At 35.6% G+C, this 25011-nt stretch overlaps 2 protein-coding genes across 9 annotated transcripts in view; one reads left to right on the top strand and one right to left on the bottom strand.

Annotated features, from left to right (window-relative positions):
- The first annotated feature begins 10725 nt into the window (after positions 1–10725).
- Positions 10726–11891, top strand: LOC142982398 (distal membrane arm assembly component 2). The gene is made up of 2 exons (XM_076128893.1): positions 10726–11261; positions 11381–11891. The coding sequence occupies exons 1-2, from the start codon at positions 10864–10866 to the stop codon at positions 11808–11810; spliced, it is 828 nt and encodes a 275-aa protein (XP_075985008.1). The 5' UTR covers positions 10726–10863; the 3' UTR covers positions 11811–11891.
- A 112-nt stretch (positions 11892–12003) lies between these two features.
- Positions 12004–25011, bottom strand: part of cic (Putative transcription factor capicua) — a 37004-nt gene continuing 23996 nt past the window's right edge. For 3 of the 8 annotated variants that reach the window (XM_076128891.1, XM_076128888.1, XM_076128892.1), the window contains exons 16-30: positions 23727–23906; positions 22985–23086; positions 22327–22449; positions 21860–22023; positions 21345–21454; positions 20900–21256; positions 20383–20514; positions 19894–19993; positions 19685–19782; positions 19185–19395; positions 18563–18699; positions 17948–18109; positions 17381–17568; positions 16966–17086; positions 12004–16637 (exon numbers count right to left, since the gene is read on the bottom strand). In XM_076128891.1, coding sequence (XP_075985006.1) covers positions 16585–16637; positions 16966–17086; positions 17381–17568; positions 17948–18109; positions 18563–18699; positions 19185–19395; positions 19685–19782; positions 19894–19993; positions 20383–20514; positions 20900–21256; positions 21345–21454; positions 21860–22023; positions 22327–22449; positions 22985–23086; positions 23727–23906 — 2238 coding nt within the window. In that variant the 3' untranslated portion in view covers positions 12004–16584. Of the gene's footprint in view, positions 16638–16965; positions 17087–17380; positions 17569–17935; positions 18110–18562; positions 18700–19184; positions 19396–19684; positions 19783–19893; positions 19994–20382; positions 20515–20899; positions 21257–21344; positions 21455–21859; positions 22024–22326; positions 22450–22984; positions 23087–23726; positions 23907–25011 lie in introns of all 8 variants that reach the window. The other 5 variants (XM_076128887.1, XM_076128884.1, XM_076128886.1 and 2 more) reach the window with 3 other exon arrangements.

Raw genomic sequence — 25011 nt, 5'->3', positions numbered from 1 at the left:
GGAATTTATCGTGCTATGTCAGTTCCCTAGAATAGCCGTCAAACCGTCGCCAGAAAGCAAACGTCAGTCAACAAACTGTTCTATAGCCGCTAGATGGATGATTGTTTATATCCCGCCTACCGTGACCGCTTAATAGCATCGATCTCAAGCACCCGAGCGAACACGTCGAGAGCCGCCGGTTATCTTTACACAATACTCTATGAACTGTTCAAAAGCTACTCAAACGGCTGGAAACTGTGGGATTATCCATTAGGATTAGTCCAATATTCTATCGCTTATTAGACAGTATTCTAATTATCAGACATCTGTACAGCTTCAAGTAATATTTACATTAAACTTTATAATCATCATCAACACCCAGCACAGCTTTTAAGCTCAAGTAAGCCTTCTTCACTTTAAGCCAGTCGCTCATGGTTAGGATTTTTCGATCTTGATATGGAATAAATGGCACTATAATTTGTAAACGAACTATATTGCATTGCATAAAAAATGCCGTTACAATAACGGCATTTTTTTTTATAATTACGCCGAATGGTTTTAATTTCACCCTTTACTTTCTGACTAATTCTCGTTACCAAATAAATAGTTTAACTGTAGAAATCAAAAATTTTTTAGACAATTACAGTCGAACTATTGTAAAATCTCCTTTACCTGTAATATCATAGTAGAAACGTTCATATAAAGGTGAGTTCGCATGCTTGCTATTACCGCAAGGGTTTTTTAACGCGAACCGCATTAGATTAAACTACATACTTTTAACATGTTTTAATTTCCTTTTATTGTCCATTAAGTTTTGTTTACTGCCATTCTATACAAGTTTATGTTTCTTTGTAAGATTTTATTTAGTTCATTTGAATTTATTTTGCGATTTCTGCAAAATTATTTTACACGAAGTCGTTTTTTTATCTGAGAGTAATATTTTATTACTATTTTAGTAGCACGCGATGTTTATGAATTATAATCATTTTGCATAAACATTAGGCTAAATCTGAGGTAAGAGTAACTAAAATATTTATTTAAAAAGTACATTAAATTGGGGTTTAAATAACACGTAAAACTTTCCAGGTAAAATTCCCCGAAACTCAAAAAAATGGCTCTAAGACACTTTCCACTAACAATCAATCGGGCTCCGCAAAATAATTACTTATTTACACCGCACAGTATTATCAGGGAGATTTCCAAATCCGGGATCTGCTCATAAATCATTTGAATAATTCGCCAATTACAAGCGCCACGTCCCCACTATTACTCATTTGTGGATTAGTAATTAACAATAATAAATGATAGTGCCTGTCGCAGATACTCTCTTGATTATTCATGCTTGTTTAAACCACGGCTTTACTCGCATATATTTAAAAAGCAATATTTAATAATTCTTATTGTTCTTTTCCCAAAGAGGTTTAACGTCAGGCAGGTGGCCAGTTTTTAAAACATCATCCAAATCTTTCAGCATGTTTTATGAGCAAAATACATGTTGAGCTGACTCCTCATAAAGAAACTAATCTGAATGATACCAATAACCAATGAAACCGGCTAAATTCAAATCCAAAAGAATTTAAAGTAAAGTTTCTAGTAGAATTAGACGAGCAAATTCAATAATGCTAACTTGCAAAATGGCTGCCGATTCTTGTAAAATTTCTACTTAAAACTTCCGAGACTTTTTCCTTCATTAGAGGCTGAATTTTCGAGTGAAGTTAACTATGAACTACTTGCAACTCGATCGTGGAGCTGCTATCGACAATTTCTATATGAAAAGCCTCCAGCGCCTGTCAAAAGAACTATTCGTTTCCAGTCACTCAAAATGTCAAACACTCGACACAGTGACACGATAGCATCGAAAGTTCGCAATTTCGATACAAAGTGACGTATGTCGAGCAGCATTTTGCTTGCTGCAGCGTTTTCCGGTCCCCTTACATCACCTCTCCTGGTCCCCAATAAGTTTATCTACCTAATAATATGCGAAAGTAACTGTCTGTCTATCTCTTCTTTATAAATGTCTAAACTGCTGAACGGATTCGAAAGTAGTATAAAGATATTTTGAGAGCCGACAAAGGACTTGGACTAGTTTTTTCCCAGTTATCCCTCAGGACCGGGAACTATTCGGGTATTAAGATATTTGAGTCTATAGTCAAGGTCCACGCGGGCAAAGTCGCGGGCAACAGCTATTTCTATAAAGAGGTAGAGAAGCCATAAGTTTCTGAACAATAAAGTCAATAACTTTTCAAGATAAACAATTTGACCAATAGTTTCGTTTTCCCACTTTTGTGTTACAACAAACAAACTTTTGTTAAAATAATAGTCAGTAATAGTAGAAAACTTTCAGGCCACTTGCTCCGATGGGAAAAATAACAAAGACACTAACATAAAACTGAGGCAACCTGAGCCAGGTTATTTCCAATTTCATTCACAAACTTATTGTCTTTGGATATGCTCCAAAACTTTGCCATTGATTTGAAAATTTACTTGCTAACTTAGACCTGAAAAATTAAAAGAAAAATTTACGTTTCATTTATTAGTAGGTTGGTCAACTATATAGCCATTTCTTAAGTTTTCATGACTATTCGCTTCTAAATCTCTAAGTTTATTAACTTATCATATTTTGTTCTACAGTAAGTTATGAGTTAATATTCGGCATGTGATTACATCAATTACACAGAAGTCAATTGAATACAGTATTTTTGTATACTGAAAATCACAACTTTTTGACAACTTTAGTTAATCGTTTACAGAACAATGTGAATAAACCTTTACATTGTATCAAAAGTGTAAAGTCAAATTGTCACATGACACGGTCCACAGGGAATATAAATTGTTATTTAATTGATAGTGCGTATGCGATCATTAGTCCGGCAGTAAAATGTTCAAATTATCCTAATTGCGAAATCATTGGCCGTACGATAAATGGACAAACAATTTATTCATACGTTATATGTTCGATGAAATAAATTAAACTATATGTACGACTGCACGCTGGAAGTAAAAGATGACATAGTTAGAGAAACACATTTGTAATATTGGAAAAAGACGTTGCAAGTGTAACTAGGAAAACTTTTGTAGACGGCGTTTTAAAAACTTCTTCTAATTGCATGTTTATGCTCTATTTAATGCTTGCGCTAGATTCTTGGTATATTTTCTTATTTAGTTCTCTGAAGTGAATGTAATCTAATGAACTTTAATGTAATCTTGAAATTAAAGACATCAATTTATTGAAATATCTCTACTACTAGGAATGAGTAGATAGATAATAACATTATATTTAAATTACTTTAAAAACCCGTGTATTATGATCACATCAAAACAACACATTTACCAAATAAACGCACAGATGAAGTTTCTGTACAATAATCATAAAAATAGTTTATAAAAGATTATTGTTTAGTTTTCTACATTGCAGTTGTCGTAACGATAGCAACATTGTCGACGCCACCCGAATTCTGCTTTCATTATTCACCAGTATAAAATGACCTACCTTGCTTCCCGCTACTGTACGATTTCAGGCAGGCTGGGAACATTCTATTGAGTGGAAGAGCTCTTGTTACATTGGCGATATAACTGCATAGTGCATGTTTAGCAAATTCGGGTCGCGGTCGTAACCCGCGAATGAAAATTAAATTGACACTAGAGTCGGGAGACAGTACTTATAGTTCACTCGGAGAATAATTAATTCTTTGTTTCATTTTGCACTAAAAATGTAATAGCTTAGACATTTTATTTAACTGCCTACAAAGAATCCTAGGTTTTGTGCGATGAGAATTGCTTGTTACATTTTTTGCATCTCTGCTCTGAATCATATTTCTGATGTTCTACGAATCGTGAATGTAAAGTAAAAGAGATTTTTTCTAGAACTACACTGTTTCAGTTGAGTGCGTTTGATTTAATTTGCAATGTTTAACTAATAAATACATTATTTCACTGTTTCTAAATATAACATGACATGAGAATTAAGTTGGGGAAAATTTGAGATGTTGATAATATATTTTTAATATGGTGAAAAAATCAATATGTACCTAAAGTTTTTCATACATTATTCAGGTTCAAGGGTTCAACGAGCCAAGGGCAAGAAGTGTCAACATTACCTCATTATAATCGAATTGATTAGCTTAATAGTAAATAAATCAGCTTTTATCAATTTTAGGGATAAATTTGAATCCGGAAACTGACGACAAATTTACAAAAGAACATGCACTAAAATAACAGGACGTTGACGAGCTAACAACTACCAATAACTGTTCAATGGCCGCCGCTTGAGCAAACATTTTATTGAGAAACTTCACAAACAATCCTTATTATTAGTACAACAGTGAGTTAATACTTGTTCTAGTTATATTCGAAGCAAGTAATTGCGTTTGCACGTAATCTAACTAAAATATATTGCCGCGAGGAATCTTACTCTTGGTTTTAAGGGTACTTTTTGTTGCTGTAGTAATGAAAACCTGAAAGAATGCTTGATGTTTGTACTTTTTAAAGCTTGGATATTTATTCTTTAGTAGTATGTTAAATAATCATCCTATTTTGTAATAAACTACGGTGTTTATAGGCATATTTTAGGTACTTTTACTTAACGCTAATTCCATAACAATTGGCATATCTATAGATAATTTCTACCCTTAATTTCTAGCATAGTAAAATTTACATAATGTCATACTGAAATACTGCTATATTGTATTTACCTTTTTTCTTACAGAAGTAATGATTAAGTTATTTGTAGTGAAAAACAGATATTTGAAAACAAAACATACATATCTGACCTTTAAACGACCTAAATCAAGACCTCAATACACTCAAATAACACAAGACATTGTCCAAACGAAGAGATAAGAACGAATATTATGTAATGAGCTATTGCAGGAAAATTAAAAAGCCAAGCCGCGAAATATATTCTCAACTTTTCTTTATAAAAGACTCAATAAAAGCTGTTTACTGCGAAGCCTTAAGAAAAGGCAATAATGTGCTAATCTCTGGCCGTGATTAAGGGTCATTTAGACCGCGACCCGACTTTTATGTCTCAAATATAAGTATAAAAGTGTTTTATTATTGGCCAAGCTATAATATGTTTATTCCCAGGAATTAGTAGTGTTAGTCCTCGTAATTGAGGGTTAAATGGTACTTTGATTTTTTTTTTTTTTTTTTATTGTGATTACGATTGTATCAGTCTTAATGCATACGGTAATGTACAATTATGTTTCCTTTGCTTGATTGTTTTATTCTTACTAATTGTATGGTGTTGCCGCAATAGATCTGCGGTTAGGTATAGCTGAGCTATGTCGTGAATATGTAATATTTATGTAGGTTACTTCTGCATAATTTATGTGATGCCATTGATATTAGCGGTGAAATGGGGCGTCAATACTATTATTGTGCTAATTGAACAAAACTTAACGATCGATCGATACTTACGTGTCGCTATTTTGTCGAGTGGTTGCTTCTATCTACGTAAAAGTAGTCGATAATATAGTCGCGAGTGGTTCGTAATCGGTCCTCTAAGATGTCACCTGTTTAAAATACAGTTTCATTATAATCTTTGTAAAATCTTAAAGTGGGAAACAAACAAAGTGTTAAATATTTTCAATCTAAAAGACACATAGCGCGGAGTAAGCGCGTTGGGTAACTCGTGCTAACTTAAAGTTAGATTCGATTCTCAAACTTGAGCTCTCTGAAATATTGGAGAATAAACTTCACTTACGTAAGCCGTAAACAGATACGAATATTATATTGCTCTACAATGTATATCTATGAAGTATGTAACTTCAGAATACTCTATATAAAATATTTTTGTGACAAATTTTATTTATCGCAATATAATATGATGTCCTCAAAAGTCACGACTACTGTATTTGATTTTTACAACTTGGTTAGGTCATTTAAAGGATAAGTTGGGCACAGTTCCAAACATGTTGCCACTGAGGTTACTAGACTTCTTTTTATTAATAAGTACATAAGTACAAAGCTAGACCAATATTAACTTCGTTTACTAAAATCTTAATTTTTGACTTTATCCATATTCTAATTATAGTCTTCTAGTCAACTTCCATTTTTAATATCGGCTTATCGGCGGTAACAAGTATATTGTATAACTTCGCAATTGCAAAATTACTTTATAAAGTACCCTTGAATTAAATTCAAATACAATGTGACATTAAATATTTATTTACTTTTCGCCAAATGTAGCCTAGGTCAAATAGAGGTTTATTTTAATAAATCACTTCTAGCCAGTAGAGCTGTCGGCGTCAACTAGTCAATCAAAATTAAAGATGCAGCGATGAACGTTCAACGGTTCAACAAAGCACATCTTAAACAAAGAGAATATCTCAATAGGTGGCGCATGCAAATCTGCAGCGATTAGCGCTACGACGTAGCACCGTCTACGGCGCGACGTAGCCAAATTACTTCACTCAATTATGCATATAAATAAACCACTACACAATTTAGGAATAGATTGCTTGAATTATTAAGGCTTTATAGCCAGTTGCAGTCACGGTCGGGAAAGGTCGTTGGGGTTAAGATACTTTAGCCAAGGCCATGAAAGACACAAATTGGTCTCTTTATTGTTATTTACATGCCAGGCAGTCGGTCAACACAACAAAACTCCATGCAGTTTTCGATAGCATGGAAAGTTTGCCAATCCATATTTGGCCAGCACAACAAAGTAGAAGAAGGACAATGTAATAAAATATCATATTTTAAGCACGACTTACAACTGACCTTATTTCCAATGTTGGAACAATAGAAGTTGCGTCGAGTTGCTCTCGATATTGCCATCTGCCTTCGTGTCACATAGTTTTTGTATCCACGCGTTATCCGAGCCTTCAACATATGAAGTTACGGCCTTGGGGAAATCTCTGTCAGATATTGTTTTGAAATGGCTCATTTTAAAGTTTGCGAGCCCGCGGGGCGGTATTAGTGTCGTGTTACGGAGATGAGATGTGTGTTATATGTTTTACGAGTGTATCCGAGATGCGTGATTTTGTTGCTACAATGTTGGTTGTAAAGTTTTGCCTCAAATATATTGTATTTCCTGGTTTTGGTACATATACAAAGATGTTATATGATATTTAGAATATGATATGCTGTAAACTACATAATGTACCCGCTTAATACAATATATTACATTATATGCAAAACTATATATATAGAAAATATTAGGCATTATCTGTTTTTTCTTTATTCTATTTATCAAGAAAGACACTAGAAAAAATATCCTATCTTCACAGAATAGGCACACAAATCCCGTGGCTTATGATTTCCGAACGACTAGATCAGCGGACGGCACGCTTAACAATAAAGGAAGATCAATGGGAGGAGGGATAATATTTATTTCCAATGTTTACTCAGATTAATACAGAAACTATTGTAGCCCGAGTGAAAAATCGGTGCCCCTTTTTGTCCGTGATTTACAATGAATGGATAATACCCACTTACAGTTTGTTCGAGGTCTCATTTGCACAGGACCGTAGTAGTCAGTATTCACAAACATAATTTACATGTGGTACGTTTCAGATATATCGAAATCTAAGCAAAAATACTCTAGAGATGTAACATATAAAACAGCTCTTATGTCTTTCGCCTAAACAACAAAGTTTCTTAAAGAATAAAGATTCATAGAAACTCGTTGTTGTGATAAGATTTCTAACAAGAAAAGATTATTAAAGAAAATAAAGCTAGCTAACTTAGCAACAGGAGTTAACGACTTAGGTACTACAGCTGAAGTTAGACTAGCGTAGCAGAAACTTCGAAATAAAACCTTTTAAATTCATAAGTAAATTGAAATCACTTACTCGAGAATTCAATCATAATCGACATGATTCCAGCCATGTAAATATTTACTGAAATTCGATATTCTCCGGCGCGAATATTACGCGGTTAATGTCCAAAAATGGGCCAATTCATTGGCTGACATTATTGAATTATGATTAATAGGCCGGAAGTAACGGGGAGATACATCAGGACCGGTCTTGGCAGGTTTCCAGCTCGCCGAATAATACTCCGCCGTCTGAAATATGCTCCTGAAGACACAATAATACTGCCTTAATCATGTCCATGCGTTCTCAGACAAACGGCACAGGAATGTCTGTACTGGCTCGTGATCCAGTTATGTAAATACATTGTCTGTATTCTGGTCCGTCGTGACGATTTCTTATACATCTTATGTGACAAGCGTGACAGTCCTGTTAGGAGCTAGAGTTACGTTGATTAAGCTGTTTGTCACACTAAGTTATGTGATCTTAGCTCGCTTGTGTAATGCTGTCCGAGGCGCTTTATACTTAACACTGATGAAAACGAGTGAGAGGAATGTTTCTCATTGTTGTTTTTCAGTGTTACTAAAATAAAAATATCTTGTTGTCTTATTTCGAACTGTAAACCCAACTATTCAATTCAACGTATTGTCACAAGGTTGTATATTACATGTTTTCAATATCGTTTACCTGCCATGATTAATAACAATGGTATGAATTTGCACGGAAGGTGGTTTTGTTTTATAAATAAAATCGTTCAGCCGTTTCATTCGTCAAAAGTGAAACAACAGCTCGACCAAAAATAAATGGACTAACGACTGCGCAAGTTGCACAAAGTAAACAAGCAATTAATGGCGAATATGTAGATTGAAATACATTCGACTACAAAATAGTTATTCGATATTGTAACTGTACTGGGAAGCATCCCAGAGTCTAGTAATTTGGTGAACAATTTAAATGTTTGTCGTCCTGATTCGCAAAAAGCAAGGCGACGTGATACGAATCCCAACGATCACCGAAAACCAACAAATTTTTGTTAACCAATTTCTGTTTAATGAAACCAACAAAGAATCAACAACATATATTATGAAATCAGATATGTGATTTATATAAATTGAAATGCATTGCTAGAGACAAACACAGCTAAGCCGAGATTTCAATGTCTGAGTTTTAAAACTGACAAAGTTAACCTAGTTTGAAATATCAAAAAGACTCATCTTATTAGAACAGAGCAGTAAGATTTTCTAACTTATTACTTGACTTCCCCGCCATATTAGCGTGGAACAATCGAATTAACATCCATATAAACGTCGCACATGGCGTCCAATCTTTGACTGAAGTGGTTCAAGTATAAAGCTAGAACTAATGCGCGACTGTGAGTCGAAATCTCGAGTGAGAATTAACGTGCCAAAGTTACGTTGTTACGTCTACACCTACAGGTACGTTTCACCAAAATTAAGCGTCGAAACGTACAATTAGGACTAAAGCAATTTTAATTTAAACGTATCACATTCCGTAGGTGTAATTCCAGAAATAATCAAAAGAAATTCTAGATTTTCGCAACCCATATAAAACATTGTGTGACTTGATACATTTAGCTAAATTGTTGTCGTAAAAATCTAAAACATACAATACAAAGAATAAAGGATCTATTTTATAGTGGTTGTATATCACTGGTGTTCTTTGCGTAGCTTTTTCAACGAAAAACATAAGTTATATTAGTTAGTGAAAGCTGAGCTTTAAATCAAGATTAACGAGAGAGTGTCTCCCGCCATTACTGACACTGTCACACAGGCTTAGCGGCTGCACCGACCCAACTCCCGCTACACATCATCTGGATTCGATTAAAATCTAATCTACTAAGTGTTATTAGCTGCGCACTGAGATTAACGTTATCCATTGTGTACGTATAAAAATGAATTAAGTTCAGTTAGATACAGTTTATATCTGGCGTATTTTAAATCTTTACCCTAAAGGCCTACCTAAGTATATAGTTAATATTCATAGGAATATAATTAACTTTCAAATACAATTTGGGTTAAAAAGCCTGTTAAGTTTTATTTTACTGTTAGGTATATGCTGTGTATAGCTGCTGAGTCGTATGATGACAATATGACTCAGCAGCTATACACTTTCTTTTGTATTTAACTGTTGGTGTTATATCTTTTCCAATACACTGAAAATACAACACTTTCTTTGAACATCTAATAATTATTACCTAGTCATAAGCAACTTTTCAATAAACGAGCTACATGTTTCCAAACTGGTTATGGAAAAAGTACGTTCAGCTATTTTTCTATTACTTGTTTACTAAGTAGCAGCTGCCTGAAAGAGACTGTTCAAAAAGCGCAAATACTTCTCATTCGAGAAAAAACATAAAAACACTAAGCTTTTATGTTCAAGACGTGACGACGGGATAATTAAATTTGCCCGCAGAGAGAAATAAAAAGTGACTTGATGAAATATGACCAAGAAATCTATTTAAAGGCTTCTGCCATTAATAAAGTGTTGCTGTTTTCTAATTTACATGAAATATTTAATCTGAGCTACTTACTGCTTGAGGTAAATTACCAAAAAATGCATTAGTGGTAACTAAGTAGGCGTTCTGTAACCTTCATATAAGCAACTTCTACCCAAATTTTAAAGTTTACATTATATACAGTAATACCTATGAGTAGACATTGTTCTACCCACCGTTGCTTAGATAAATGGTTCCATTCCTACTGTTTAAGTCCATTTCACCGACGCGACTGATAAGTCACGGGAGAGGATCAGGATTAATTGATACACGATCTTCCTGTTACGCTAAATTCCACGTATGTACTCACTTTTTATAAAAACTTTGCTTGAATTCGACCTACCAATAGATTTAGCCGTGGCCCTCTGCGTAGCGGTGGCACCAGATGGCACTTCCTTCCCACTTATGCACCAGAATCTAAAATTTAATTAAGTTCCTGAACGAAATATTAAATGTCAGTCTGAACGAACTTGTCGAATATGTCATACTGACGTAATAATCTAAACATTATAACCTCTGCTTTGTGGATATTTTTCAAATTGTTTACACATTTTCTTACATAAATCCTGCAATGTGAATACACCATCCAGTTTCGAAATAAAACAAAAAAAGATGGCGCTAAGTTTAAAACCTAATAGGCATTATCGTCCCCTTTACACGATTGCTCGGACTTATTGTGATAAATCTATCTATCAGCGTGAAGAAGAAGGAGAGAAACCTCGTACAGTGCACGGACAAGCTTACGCTGATTGGAGAAAGCCATGGATAAAGCGTGATGGAGAATGGAAAAGCAAACTATCCGTTTTCGTGGAGAAAAACCCAAGCCCAGATGTACTTGCTGCAATGTCTCGAATACCTAATCTGAATATGAAAATGGTAAAAGACTGGTGGGCAAATATGAAACAGCTTCAGGAAATTGAAAATCAGAAGTTTTTAAAAGAAAGAGTTGCTACTCTTGGGTCTAATTTGGGTGCAGTGCACTTCTTTACTTTTCGACAAGCAGCTGTGAGGTATAAAAACATTCAAATATTCAATTACTATTTAATTTTGTGTGTCCATAAATCTCAACTGAATAGCTATCTTTGTTGTGCGTTAGGTACTTAAAATCTATATTTTTCTATAATTACAGACTGAAGGGCTCTCCCAGGTGGATAAAGGGTGATATAACCACACTGAAATTGCCTGACTCCTATGAAGATGGCTGGCTTGTTGAAGCTGTTGACTGCACAGATTTCCATCACAATGGCATAAGATATGAGGGTCTACAGAACTTGGCTAACCTGAATTTTCTCAAATGGCTTTGTATTAGGAACAGTAAACATGTAGATGTGTGGTGTATTGACAGGATCGCTGGCCAGAATGGACAGAGTTTAGAATATTTAGACATGAGTGGGTGTAAGCTCTGTGTTGGTAGTATTATGGCACTAGCTAGAATGCCAGCTCTAAAGTACCTAGTTCTAACTGATCCCGGTGACAATATGACTTTACAAGCTGCACTTTCAATGCTTGAAGAAGAGAAACCTGATTTGTTGATAAAGGCTATAGACCCTGTTTCTTAGTGTATTAGGCAAATATTAGTTTATGTTACTAATTGTTATGTAATGTAATAGTGATTAAATAAATTATTTGTTTACAAACGGTTTCTTAGTTTTAACAACCCTTTGAAATCAATATATTTCTGAATTATCCATGTTTATGTAACAGCTTATTTGTTAAGGGAAGAGGGGATTGGAGTAAAATAAAAACAGATAATGTTTTCGAGGTTTTTATGTTTTAACATAAGTTCATACAATGATCCAATATGCTTGAACAAACTGTCCACAACACTATGGGTTGGTTCTCTAATACTTGCTCACAGTTGGTTTGTTGTTGATTACAATGTCTAATTTAAAAGTGCCACTTATTGGTCCATTAGTTGGATTCATAAACATTTAAAAAAACTTGCTTATGTAAAAGTGGTTACTGATTCAGATATCCATTTTTTCTTAATGATTGTTTTTTTCTAATTCAATCTAATATACATTAAATTGAACACTTAAAATCTAAATAAATCTTCTAAACAAGATATTTACATTTACCATTTTGACTAAACAATTACACTAATACCTTATGTAGAAGAAATAAATAACGAATATGAAATGCTTTATTTAAAATGTCCTTTCGAAATAATTGCTAATATTTCTTAAAATATAACATTTAACTTGTTATGCAACATAGTTAATTCAGTCTAATAAAGAAAACTGCCTATTGTCTGTAGTTTATTGACTGACAAAGCCTAGAAATAATGAAACATGGATCTGTAATAGTGTATACATAGTTACATACTCATACATATATAATGCAACATCAAACGCATCTTGTAAGTACTAAGGTTTGAAAGTCAATAAGGCACTAGAAATATGCAGCTTATTATTTCCATTAAGATTTTTCATATTTGTTATTACAATAACACACTAAAAGACATTCACTCGAAACTCAACATACCCTCAAAACTAGAATATTTCAACAAGGGGGCAAACTTAAAGATATGGACAGTTTAAAAACAAATTGAAACATTTAGTACAAACCATCGCATTCATAAACCGTAAAGGAAAACTTCTATTTTTTATTATATTTATTAGATATTGCAACAAAGTGTGTAAATATAATATCATCTATGCTTTCATATAAGTTTCATAAACATTCAATATGACAAGGTAAATGCAACATTATTTATTTTACTAAGTTTATTGGCTCTATTGATTGAAGACATTTAAAATACAAAATTATTTCAAACTGATTAAAACAAAAAATTATGAAATTTTATGAAAACATACATGCTGCAGTGCGCGTGAAAAACGTAAAATATATGAACCTACATTAATTTCGTTAAAATTATCGAATCATAAACTCGTTTCGCAACAGAAGTTCGTAATAAAGATCAACGTGATTTCACTAACTCGGATCAAAATACACTTGACACATTATAATGATATTGATTTAAATATTTTTATTTATTATTGATAATGTAAAATTGATAAAACCAATCGTGTAGGTAGATTTATTCTGAGACAATAATATTGTTTGTTTAAGAGAAGAGTTTTATTGTATTCCCTTACTTTGAATTAATTACCCTGCATGCCTGAACGTTAAAATATAAAGTACACAGTCTGATCACTAAGTACGCGACTGGAGACGCCGTCTCGGACGAATAACTAATTCAAATTAAGGACGAAATTATACATTGTGTATATTACTACTAACTGGTAACAACAGTTCTATTATTTATGAGTTAAAATGTATGACAACAATGACGATTATGATGAATTGACTACACAAGGACGCGTAACAAAGCTCGACGGTTTCATATAATATATTGGCAGCTAGAACATCAATAAGGTACGCAGTACAGTACAGTGGTGTATGTAGTCATATAACATATTATGTGAACGGAAGGAACGGTCGAGTTTTGGCACGGCCCCCGCCTACGCGCCTATCGAGATACAACATGTAACCGTGCGAAAATATCTCTTAAGTTTTATATTTTTAATAAATTCATTTCACTTCCGGACTCCTAAAGCAATTATCTAAATACTATTAACGCCGAAGAGATCATTTAAAAAATACAATTTTGATATACATAACATTTGTATTGGCCGAAATTTCACATGTATAAATTATATATTTATCTTTTTATCTATAATATAATTAGTATTATCTAAATAAAAACTTAATTACTTTGAGAGCCAGGAATACTTAGTGCTAGTATACAATATAACTAATATTTACAATGAGATTATTATAATGTATAAATATTGATTTATCTAGTGTCGTTACTGATTTGAGCTATTTTGTAAACCATAGCAGTTATGTTTTAAAAATAGATCGCTACATCGATCGTTTACTGACAGAAGAGTGTAATAATATAATTATTTATTAAAACGTTTCACACGTGGCGTCAAGTAACGTCAAGTAGCGCGACGCGACGCACTCACTCAGACATGGCATACAGAACCGTAACACCACTCGATAACGCGATTGATAAATCACTGTACATCGTACATTAAGAATAATTAAATAAGTAGATATTAATCTAATAAAATGAAATAAACTTGAAACACTTGGAAGACCAACATCACAACATAAATAGAAAACAATACAAAATAATTAGAGACTTAACGATTGTGAAAATGTTCGCACCAAAATTCCTTACGCGGGAGCTGAGTCACCGCTCACTACAACACACTACAGACATAACGTTCCAAACATTAATATAACACTCACTACACGAGTAGTACATGACATTCCTCGTATCGCTCGGGGCCGGGCAAGTCGACCGCGTGTCTACCGCTCGCTAGCCACACGCTCATGCCCAGGCGCTGCAGGAATCGCATAGCACGCGGTCGCCTTACAACCAACCCACGCCTTCACATACACCATAACATTCAAACTCTACAAACATTATCATGCATAAGTACACCGATGTGTCTTTAGTTTTATCTTTTTATTTCGTAAATGCATTCATCAATAAAGGCAGGACAATCCGACCGACTGACAAGCGTTATACATAATCTCAACTACTGATATTGCTATTATTGTATACGTGAACCAAAAATACTACAATTATATATTTTCGAGAATGTACGACATCAGATTTTCTGATTCGTAATCAAGTTATAAATATTTAAAATGGAGTAAATTAATTTACAACTCAGACTTCCATAAGACTTTATAAACACGCAACTCGGTCAAAATTCAATTGAGCCAAGGCAATCATTTAATGAGACATTTCTAAACCGATTCATGGTTTCTAGCGTCCCGCGAATGGCTAATATCGATATTCTACTTTAGTAAAAAAATAATCGCTCTAATATTTTAACAAAGTTTGGCTGGCACATCATTACTATAGGCCGCAAATCACTTCAATGCTAGTTTAACCGAAATTGTTGAAACGTTTTGAGCGAGGAGGGAATACAACAAAATGATTTCAGCAACTGACCGGGGACCTGGCACGTTTCACCCTCTATTATAAGCATTGACATACTTTCAGCAATGGCTTCACATAGATCCCGACTTAATTCAATAAGTGCAACGTCTCACAACACAAAGATTATTCAGTTCCAATCATACAGCACTCACACCAAACGAAAGTACTTAAATACAAATATACAAATAAGTATTGAGATCGTGCCACGATGACGATGTGCTTGATACGATGAAATAAAAACTATCTGTTACATGATCCAATTACAAGCGAATATTATTATTATTATGTGTATCAATCTGGGATTCACTTCGTATAACTATAACGAACATACAATAACACGTTACAATGTTACATTACAAAACAACGCCCAGAAGAAGAGGTCGGATATATTTTTTTGTTATTTTCTTTTTTATATTATCTGTAATATGAAGTACTAAATAGATATGAATATTTAACCCTTTGATTGTCGTTACTCGCATTATAGGAATATTTGTTAAAATTAAAAATAATATTATGGAAAACAGGGAAAAGCCATTAGTACCACGGTTATTACTTTTCTGATAAAACTACTATAAACATACAATTTAAACCAACGAATCAATTAGACCATGCATCGCCAATTCTCACGGACTTATCATTACCAATTAAATTTTTATGATTTTTTTACTTTTTATTAATTAAAAAAGTATTTTCTGAATTATAATAAAATACTATAAACGAGTAGCTATACATTAATCTAATCACTGTATTTAAATGCTTATGCATTTATCAATCCATAGTCACGAGACCTCTCGCATCGTCAACTCCATCGTATACGGAATACACAGAATTTAGCTAAAGACAGTTTACATTTTGGACATATCACCAAAATCTTATTTTGAATACATTTAATTGACATACACGGATTTTGTAACCTGTTCCTTGATACAGATACTGTGTCTATATGGCTTTTATTACATGACGAACTATTAAACCCCACACTCGAAACAATGGAACACTAATGAACACCTTAACGAGTTAGCACTTTCAGTGAGAGTTGCTGAGTGACCGTTATATTGAAATTGCGATTGAAGTAATTTTACTACTTTTACTAACAAGTACACTGGAAATGCTACTGATCGATGGAACCGTTGCCTGCTTCCTAGACTTTCATATGGCCAACTTTTAACGTTTTATTGCACACAATCATACAATTATATTGCACACGCATAAATTATGGAAGCAGGACAGACGGTTCACAGTGCAGTACACAATGTTCCATAGTATCATTGGTAGGTATAACAATTAAGAGCATGTTTGACTGTCATCAGCTAAATTCCTTACTACTACTATTCCTGTACTACAATAGAGATGGTGTACCCGCATCGCTAACTGGCCGTAGACGTCGGCTGCAAAGTCGCGGACGCGATCGGAGAATTTACTGAAATACAAAGTTAAATTGTTGTGAAAACTTCCTTCTTGCTAAAGCATAGCTGGCACCTAATAATTACACTCAGACAGTTTCTAATATGATGAGCACCAATATAACATCTAAGAACATATTTAGATTTTAAAAAAGAACTACAATGATTTCAGTGATCCTGTTTCTGGTCAAAAATATGGCATAGGTATAAGAATTTTACGGAACAGTAAATTTGCTTCTGACATTTGGTAAACTTAAATTCTCTATTCTAAGGAAAACAGTATTTCTTCATTGGGTTAATAAGATACTTATACGAGTATGTGTGAAATACTATAATGATACTTACTAGTTGGGGTGTTCACCTCGGAGTGTGGCGTGAGACTAGACTGCGCCATCAACTTCTGTCGCACCTCGCGAATCTTTAGCTGCAGAGCCATCTTTGTCGGGAATATGTCCATGTGAGTCGTCTGCAAAATACAAGTCATTTCATAAAATCATTGTCACATGAGCAAAAGCAGATACACTAACTGGGAAAATACAAGGAAAATATTCCTCCTTAAAACAGTATCAAGAATCGAAAAGAAAAGGAAGATCCTTTTTACAATGATGGAATAAACTTTCGGAATAAAAAAACTTCACTTTACTTTAGGGCATATTTATCTACCAAAATGTATACGACAACACTTTCTTTATCCAAAACAAACATCGAAAATGTAGGTGCGTGTATGACGTATCATAATAATAAAGGGAGGTGTGTGTACCTGGAAGTGCGTGGTGGCCTGCGTGGTGGGGAACATGCCGTGCTCCTGGAACAGCTTGAGCACGAGGTGGCGGCGCTGCTCCAGCACGCGGCGGTGGCCCGCCTCGCCGCGCGCGCCCGACCCGCCCGCCGCGCTCGCCGAGCACGGGGTGCGCGGAGACATCTCCTCCATGCCCTCCGATACCGCAGCTGGACCACAATCATACAATTACAACACTATCTCAATTGAAACTTTTATTCCACCGTTGCAACTATTTAGAAACGCAAAATGTTCAATATTGCGACGGTGACTGCCACTCTTCTGTGACTATCAATACTTTTATACACAAAACGCTTCAAAATATCCTAATATAGAAGATCCAGTACAACATATGTGTCACAAAATTGTTTGAAGATCATAAAACTTCACAAAGACATACACAACATAAGACAACGGTCAAATATCTGTAAATATATTTGAGTCAACAAACTTAATTATGAAAAAAAAAAACAATAAATTTTAAAATAAATAAACAAACATAATAGAAAACAAAACATAAAACATTTATACAGGTACCTCTGATCTCACCTCTGTACGATTCGAGGTTAAAGTCTGGTCCGAAGAACGTGTTCCCGACGAGTTTGTTAGTAGTGGTCGTGTGTGGGGTGCCGTATGAGTGTGGCGTCGGCATGCCGTTGCCGTTGATCACCTCTGGTTCTAGCTGCGGAGTCACCACTGTGCCTTCTTCCTCTGTAAATATAAATATGTTTTATATTCAACTCGAGTCAACACGCAATTGGCCAGCGTGGTGGACTCAAGGCCTAACCCCCTCCTTCATTACGGAAGGAGACCCTTGCTCAGCAGTTGGACATTAATAAGTTAATCAATTTAACCCTAAAATTTAAATACTGAAAGCTCAATTCATATATTAGTGAGTACTGTCGAGATATAGTATGTTGAGTAATAGTTGAGACGTAAATTTATAGAGATCGTAGTGTATTTTCTATTTTCTTAGCATTTTCAACTCACTGTATTACTATGAAAACACATGGTTACCGCAAAAATTAAACTTTCCGTATTTATAGTAGAATGTAATAGTTTTCTATTGCGCTGCCTTTTGAAAAATACATTGTTACACACTAAAATTAGTGATACAAAAGATTTAAGGTTTCAAGGTAAACTAAATGGTAAATAATAACATACCCATGCCAATCTTGTTAAGTTTCTTCCTGATGTAAAGTTGTGGACTCCTAGGCACCACCATGGTAGGGCTGCAGGCTTCCGGCTTGAACTGTGGCAGAGTGCTGAACTTCTGCTCAAAGTTCACTGTTTCTAACACCCTAAGAACAAAATTAACACAATATTAGAACAAATAGTATAGTAGAATGGACATCGACGACAGTTTTAACTACACCAATGACTCAATACATCGATGATGCTAAAGATCGACAAAACAATCTATTGTCGATTGACGTGAACTTTAGTACGACCCTATAAGAGACCCTATAATCGGGCAACCATAATCAATAACATTTCCGTGCACTTTGCTACAAAATAATTTTGATGCGTACTTTGAATTCTTTAGTACTTGTTATAATTACTGATTTTACAGGTGCTTTATGTAAATTACTATTATCTACGCGATGCTTTGTCTATATATAAAAATGAATTGCTGTTCGTTAGTCTCGCTAAAATTGAACGGCTGGATCAATTTGGCTAATTTTGGTCTTGAATTATTTGTGAAAGTTTGAAAATGCGCCGTATTAAATAAAAACAAGAAGTCGGAGCTGCGCGGGTCAGCAATACTAAAAAAAGCAACACATACTTATCGCGTCCATCTTCATTGCCCTTCTTGAACAAGCTCTTTCTATGCGAAGGGCTGGGCAGGTCGCTGTGCTTGGGCGACGTGGGGTCGGCGCGCGGGCTCGACACGTCGATATTGCCGCAACTAGTGGGGATCTCGGATCTGGAGCCACTGTTCGGTCCGCTGATAGATGTAGCCGGCTCATTGCTGCCCGTGGAACCAGTTGATGTGCCTAACAGAATACAAAGTTGATAATAAATATTGTGCTCGTTTGTTGCAATAATCTTATTGGCGAAATATTTTACCAAGATGTTTCTTCCCGTCGTGAATTTCAATAGACAACGAACGATATGGATACAGGTTTTAAAGCTATGCTCCAAGGATAAGAAGGGTTCGGCTATAGATTACTGACTAAGAGGTTATGGGACGACATACATATTATCTCTTCAGAGAACAGCTGTTATAGAAATAGGCATTGGTCACCCAAAGTAAAAATACTTAACGATAAAAAGCAAATTTACCTCGACTAAGTCGTTTTTGTAGTGGCGCCCTGCCTAGCTGTGCAGGAGTGGGGGCTAGCGGGAACGGACGAGTTTCCTCCACTGGGTTCTCCCATTGACTAAAACAACATTTATAGCTTGAATTATATACACTCCCAATTATAATAATAGTGTTTTAAAACTCCATATTGTTTATAGTAAATACATATTTGAAGTTCAGTAACACTTACGTGGTGGTAGTTTTAGGCGCAGGGTTATTGTTACTCTGCGATACGATGACGGACTGGCCGCTTGGTTGGCTCTGAGTGTACGGCTTGCTTGTCTCTACTTCTAAGGCAAATACAAAACATTACTAGCTACTTATAAAAACAAGTAAATAACGTAGTACTATACTTGTACAATGTGAATAAGAAACTAAGTAAAATTACAGTCTCAACAGAAATTAAATTATTCCGATATTATGACTGTCAGTCAGTCAGCCTGGGACCACGGCGAGTGCAACCTGCGCCGAAACATTAGGTTTTTTAAGGTAAAATGCGTGTTCGCGTTAATTCCCGTATTCTATTATACATTAAACATGCAACGCGAGAGTTTAAAAGTTATGAATGGCGGTTTTACTACAAAAAAAAAACTTTAATATCCTATTTATTTTTATGTGAACACAAACATGATTCTCAAATTTATTTTATTGTCAATATAGTAAAGCGTATTGTACTGACCCGTGTTGAAGGTTGGCACATAGAGTCTCTGCAGATGTACACAATGCATGGAGTCGCTGCCCGGACTCTCGGTCACCTGACTCGGCTTGATCAGCAAGTTGCCCGACGCGTCCAGCGATAATGTTAAAGGACCTGCACACACACAAAACATATTATAACTTTTATACATTCACTGTATTGATTAATATCTAACAATGATATGGATGGCCAACTTGAGAAAACCGTCAAGCATAACCACATCATATTAGATATTAAACAAGTGATTTATATAAAATATTTGAGCCAGACGATTATATAATCAAGCCCTCTAATATACTAAACAAACAAGTATACGCAGAGCAGAATAAGTGACAGGTTATAGGTCGGGAAGCGCCATGACAGAAAGTTCGAAAGTGTTCAAAGATTAAAAGTGCTTTTTCTACACGATTAATTACTTCTACATAATGGGAAAGTTTTAAATCATAATAAATTAAGCCGTGTGTATCACACGTCGAAATCATAACAACACTATACTAACAAGGCGAATTATCACCGATATTCCTTTTGACGAAGGTGAGGCCCTTCAGCACGGGGTTGCAGGCTGACGTGGGCGTGGCCGCGGACGACGGAGCCATCGATATACCGCTCGATATCACTTGCACACCGCACGTGGACGTCGGCGAGTTCATGATAGATGCTATAGCGTTGTCCAGTGCTGCCTGAGTGGACAAGTTAGGTGTGGGCAAGTTGGGAGTGCTGAGCGAGATGCCCTGCACGCTGTGGGTCAGGCTTTGAGTGGAAGCGGCCACGGATGTCGGGTGAGGAGAGCTCGGGATCTGGTTGGATAGCACAGATTTGTTCACGTGTGTGAATGCCCATTGTCTGTGACTGTCACCTGAAAGTAGAAAATTATTTTTTATATTGTATTCTCGGTTAATGCATTGTCAAGGACATAAAATTGAATCTATGCGCTCTAGACTTACTAGTATCAGCATGTGTAGATTTGAATGCGCCACCAGTCGGTTGGAATCCTTTAGGACCTCCTGGACTGGATGCAGTAATACCACCAAGTAGATTATCAGACGAGCCAGCCCTAAGAACATAAAAAAATATTAGAAACAGTTCCAACACTAAACCTTGTGAGTAACGAGACAATATGTCATGGGACCAACAATGTTAATACGAGAAACGTGAATGAATCCCATTCAACTCCACCTACAACTACAGGTATAACAAGCGTGATGTAAGCAACGAGATGTACTCAAGACCTTTTGAACGCGCTCATCTCCGGAACTGCTGGTGCGGATTGAAAAATTATTTTACTGTTGGATAGCCTGTTTATTGAGAAAGGCATAACATTACGCTACAAACATTAGGAGCGGAGTAGAAACAATTTTTTTTTTTAATGGGGAAAATGATGCCCCATTCCCGCTTATGTGGCACAAGGGAAGTTGCCCTGGTCAGCTAGTGTAATATAAAAATGTATTTGTATATTTACCTAGCCTTGATAGGTTTAGGTCGTCGAGTATGGTCATGGTGCGAGGGCAGATATTCACGCGTGTCGAGTCCTTCGGAGTCTGAGTCTGTGACTTTCTCGCCACACTTGAGATCGATCTCAATGGTTTGAGTCGCCACTGGCGGCTCTTCAAGCTGTTGTGATGGCTGAAAAAGTAAATTATCGTTATTTTATACTCATATGGATAGTATAGTTTCTCGTACGAAAATAGTACAAACGATTAGACGTATTTACTTCGACTAATTCCTAAATATGGTTACTTCTTCATTGTAGCCATTTCGAATAAGTGCTAAGAAAGATAATACAAGAAGTACCTAAATGTTTTCGTCCATATTTTTACTGACAATTGCCTGCCTGTTTCTCAGCAACATAATGATTTTTTTCCACTACAAAATTGCTTCATATAAGCTGTACTAAAGTTTAAATAAATATACACAAGAAATACTAACCATTTGCTCATCGTCGCTGAGCTGTGGAGAACCAAGATGATTGTAGGAAGCGACGGGTACAGGTAAATCAGAGCTAGTTGTGAGAGCACCACTAGTGATGACGTCAGATGGCGTGCGAGGACTCTGTACACGGAAGAACGTAAAATTTTAAAAACTGAAGAAATCTTTATAAAGGCTTATAGAATAAGGACTTAATTTAGTAATTTGAAGAACGTGCATTAACTCTGTAGAATTGCTACAGGTCTTATTTTTATGAATTACTGTAGCATAGATATTCAGGAATTTCTTCTTCAATCTTCGTTTTGAATATTTTCATCGAAGTCGAAATGTTAAATAGAATAAAAGAAGTTGATACGATAATATTAAAAGTTATCTTAAATCGAACACAAACCAAGCCTTTTTTTTTAAAGACAACTTCCGCACTAAGAATCGCTCGTGTCGCGGGGACCTTTACAAACATACAAACAACGGACACAAAGTAGGTACAACCAGACCCGAAACAATAATTTGTGGATCGCACTAATAATTGTCCCGTGTGGGAATCGATCCCACGACCTCCTGACTCAATGGTAACGGCCGGCGTGGCGGCCTAAACCACTGCGCCACCAAGATAGTCTAAAGCCTAGATAAAAGCTATAGTGAAGTACGGAATATTTACCTGTGGCATAGATCCAGTCGGATCTTTACTACTGGAAGACTTCCTGCGATCTTTGTTGCACCATTTCCATTCTGGATGGGCCTTAAAATGCGCCTCTTTTACCTGGTGACAAAGAAATAATTATCATATACATTTTATCATGTAACACGCTATATTCCAGTGTGGTACAAACGCCACTGCATAATTTGCATTTTCAATTTGAATATCCACAATGAAACCAGATCTCATACGATATGAGCCTCTTTTGCAACAATGCAAATCATTTTATACACAGTGCCACGATACAAATACTGAACAATTAAATACTTTAGAATTATTTCAAAGAGAACATGCATTGGGGCCAATTGTTTATACGATCCAGATGATTTTTTAGAGAAATTAGCAAAAGCAAGACATTATTTCAGCTGAGAAGGAACGGTTTCTTGAAATCGAAAGGGCCAAAGGAGAGACGATAAATAAAACAGTATTTCTACCTTCTAATCACTATTTGGTGTGCGTATACGTTCGACTTCATAGGCATTCTTACAGAGACATAACAAAACTTATACGTCAGCTAATTCCTTTTATAGTAATAAATTTAAATAAATTAATTAATTTAATCCATTAATGTCCCACTGCTGGGCAAGGGTCTCCTCCCGTAATGAGGAAGGGCTAGGCCTTGAGTCCACCACGCTGGCCAAGTGCGGGTTGGGGACTTTTTTTACAGTAGTAAATGTGGAAAAAATAGATAAAGTGTTAATACCTCCGAGGCAAGTTCGTTGTACTTCTGCTTCTCCTCAGGCTTGAGCGAGTACCACCACTCGCCGAGGATCTTGCTGACGGTGCGGTTGTCCTGGTTGGGGTGCATCTGGTGCACGATCTGCCGGTGACGCTTCGAGAATATCATGAACGCGTTCATCGGACGACGGATGCGACTGCCCTTCTGTTGACAAACAAAACGTGTATGAGTATTATCCACTGCCATCTAAATTTATACATATTTTTTTATATAAAGGCAACTCCCGCACTAAGAATTGCTCTTGTATCGCAGGGACTTTTACAAACATACAAACAACGGCCACAAAGTACAACCAGACCCGAAACAATCGCTTGTGGATCGCACAAATAATTGGTCGGTATTAAAAATATGAGTTAATATTTTCTAAGAGAAATAATCAATATCCTTCCATCATACGCATTAGTTAGTAGTTTCTTATCTATACTAATATTATAAAGCTGAAGAGTTTGTTTGTTTGTTTGTTTGAACGCGCTAATCTCAGAAACTACTGATCCGATTTGAAAAATTCTTTCAGTGTTAGATAGCCCATTCACTGAGGAAGGTTATAGGCTATATATCATCACGCTACGACCAGTAGGAGCAGAGTAGCAGTAAAAAAATGTTCCAAAAACGGGGAAAAATTTGACCCAGTCTCTCTTATGTGACGCAAGCGGAGTTGCGCGGGTCAGCTAGTCAATTATAAACTACATGCAAATCTCTCTGTAAACAACAGAGTTGTTTGCCTAATCGTTCACAATATTAATGATATCCTTCCCTAAATGTTCAGGGAAATATATTAAATTATTTATGTTAAACAAAGTCCCGTTTCACTAAACGAGTAATGAATCGTTAACAGTACCAGTAGTTTGAATATATACTTCCTTATAACAATGAAATAAATCAATTGTAACATCATACGTTCACCAATTGATAAAATAGTTAAGGAATCAATCAATATTCAGTGATAATTCAGTAACGTAAGTACTTGCTCTAAAATCGATTTATTGACTTGAAAGAAGATAAGAAGATCAACCGTAACATAACTTTTATAACACAACATAACATGCGCCACAACTTCAAGCATGTCAAATAAATGATCGCGAAAATACCCGAAGCCAATAATATTCATTATCTAAGACGCTTTTCTAAAGACCTAACCCCTCCCTCACTCGGTAGGAGATCCTTACCCAGCAGCGGGACTGTATTGGGTACCTATGAAACGGGTGAAGATTGCCCCAACTAAACGGGTCGTAAAATGTGTAGGGTTGCA

This window comes from Anticarsia gemmatalis, chromosome 21 (assembly GCF_050436995.1).
Source record: "Anticarsia gemmatalis isolate Benzon Research Colony breed Stoneville strain chromosome 21, ilAntGemm2 primary, whole genome shotgun sequence".
NCBI lineage: Eukaryota > Metazoa > Arthropoda > Insecta > Lepidoptera > Erebidae > Anticarsia > Anticarsia gemmatalis.
Note: the sequence above shows the minus strand (reverse complement) of the source record. Positions and strands in the feature narration are given on the sequence as shown.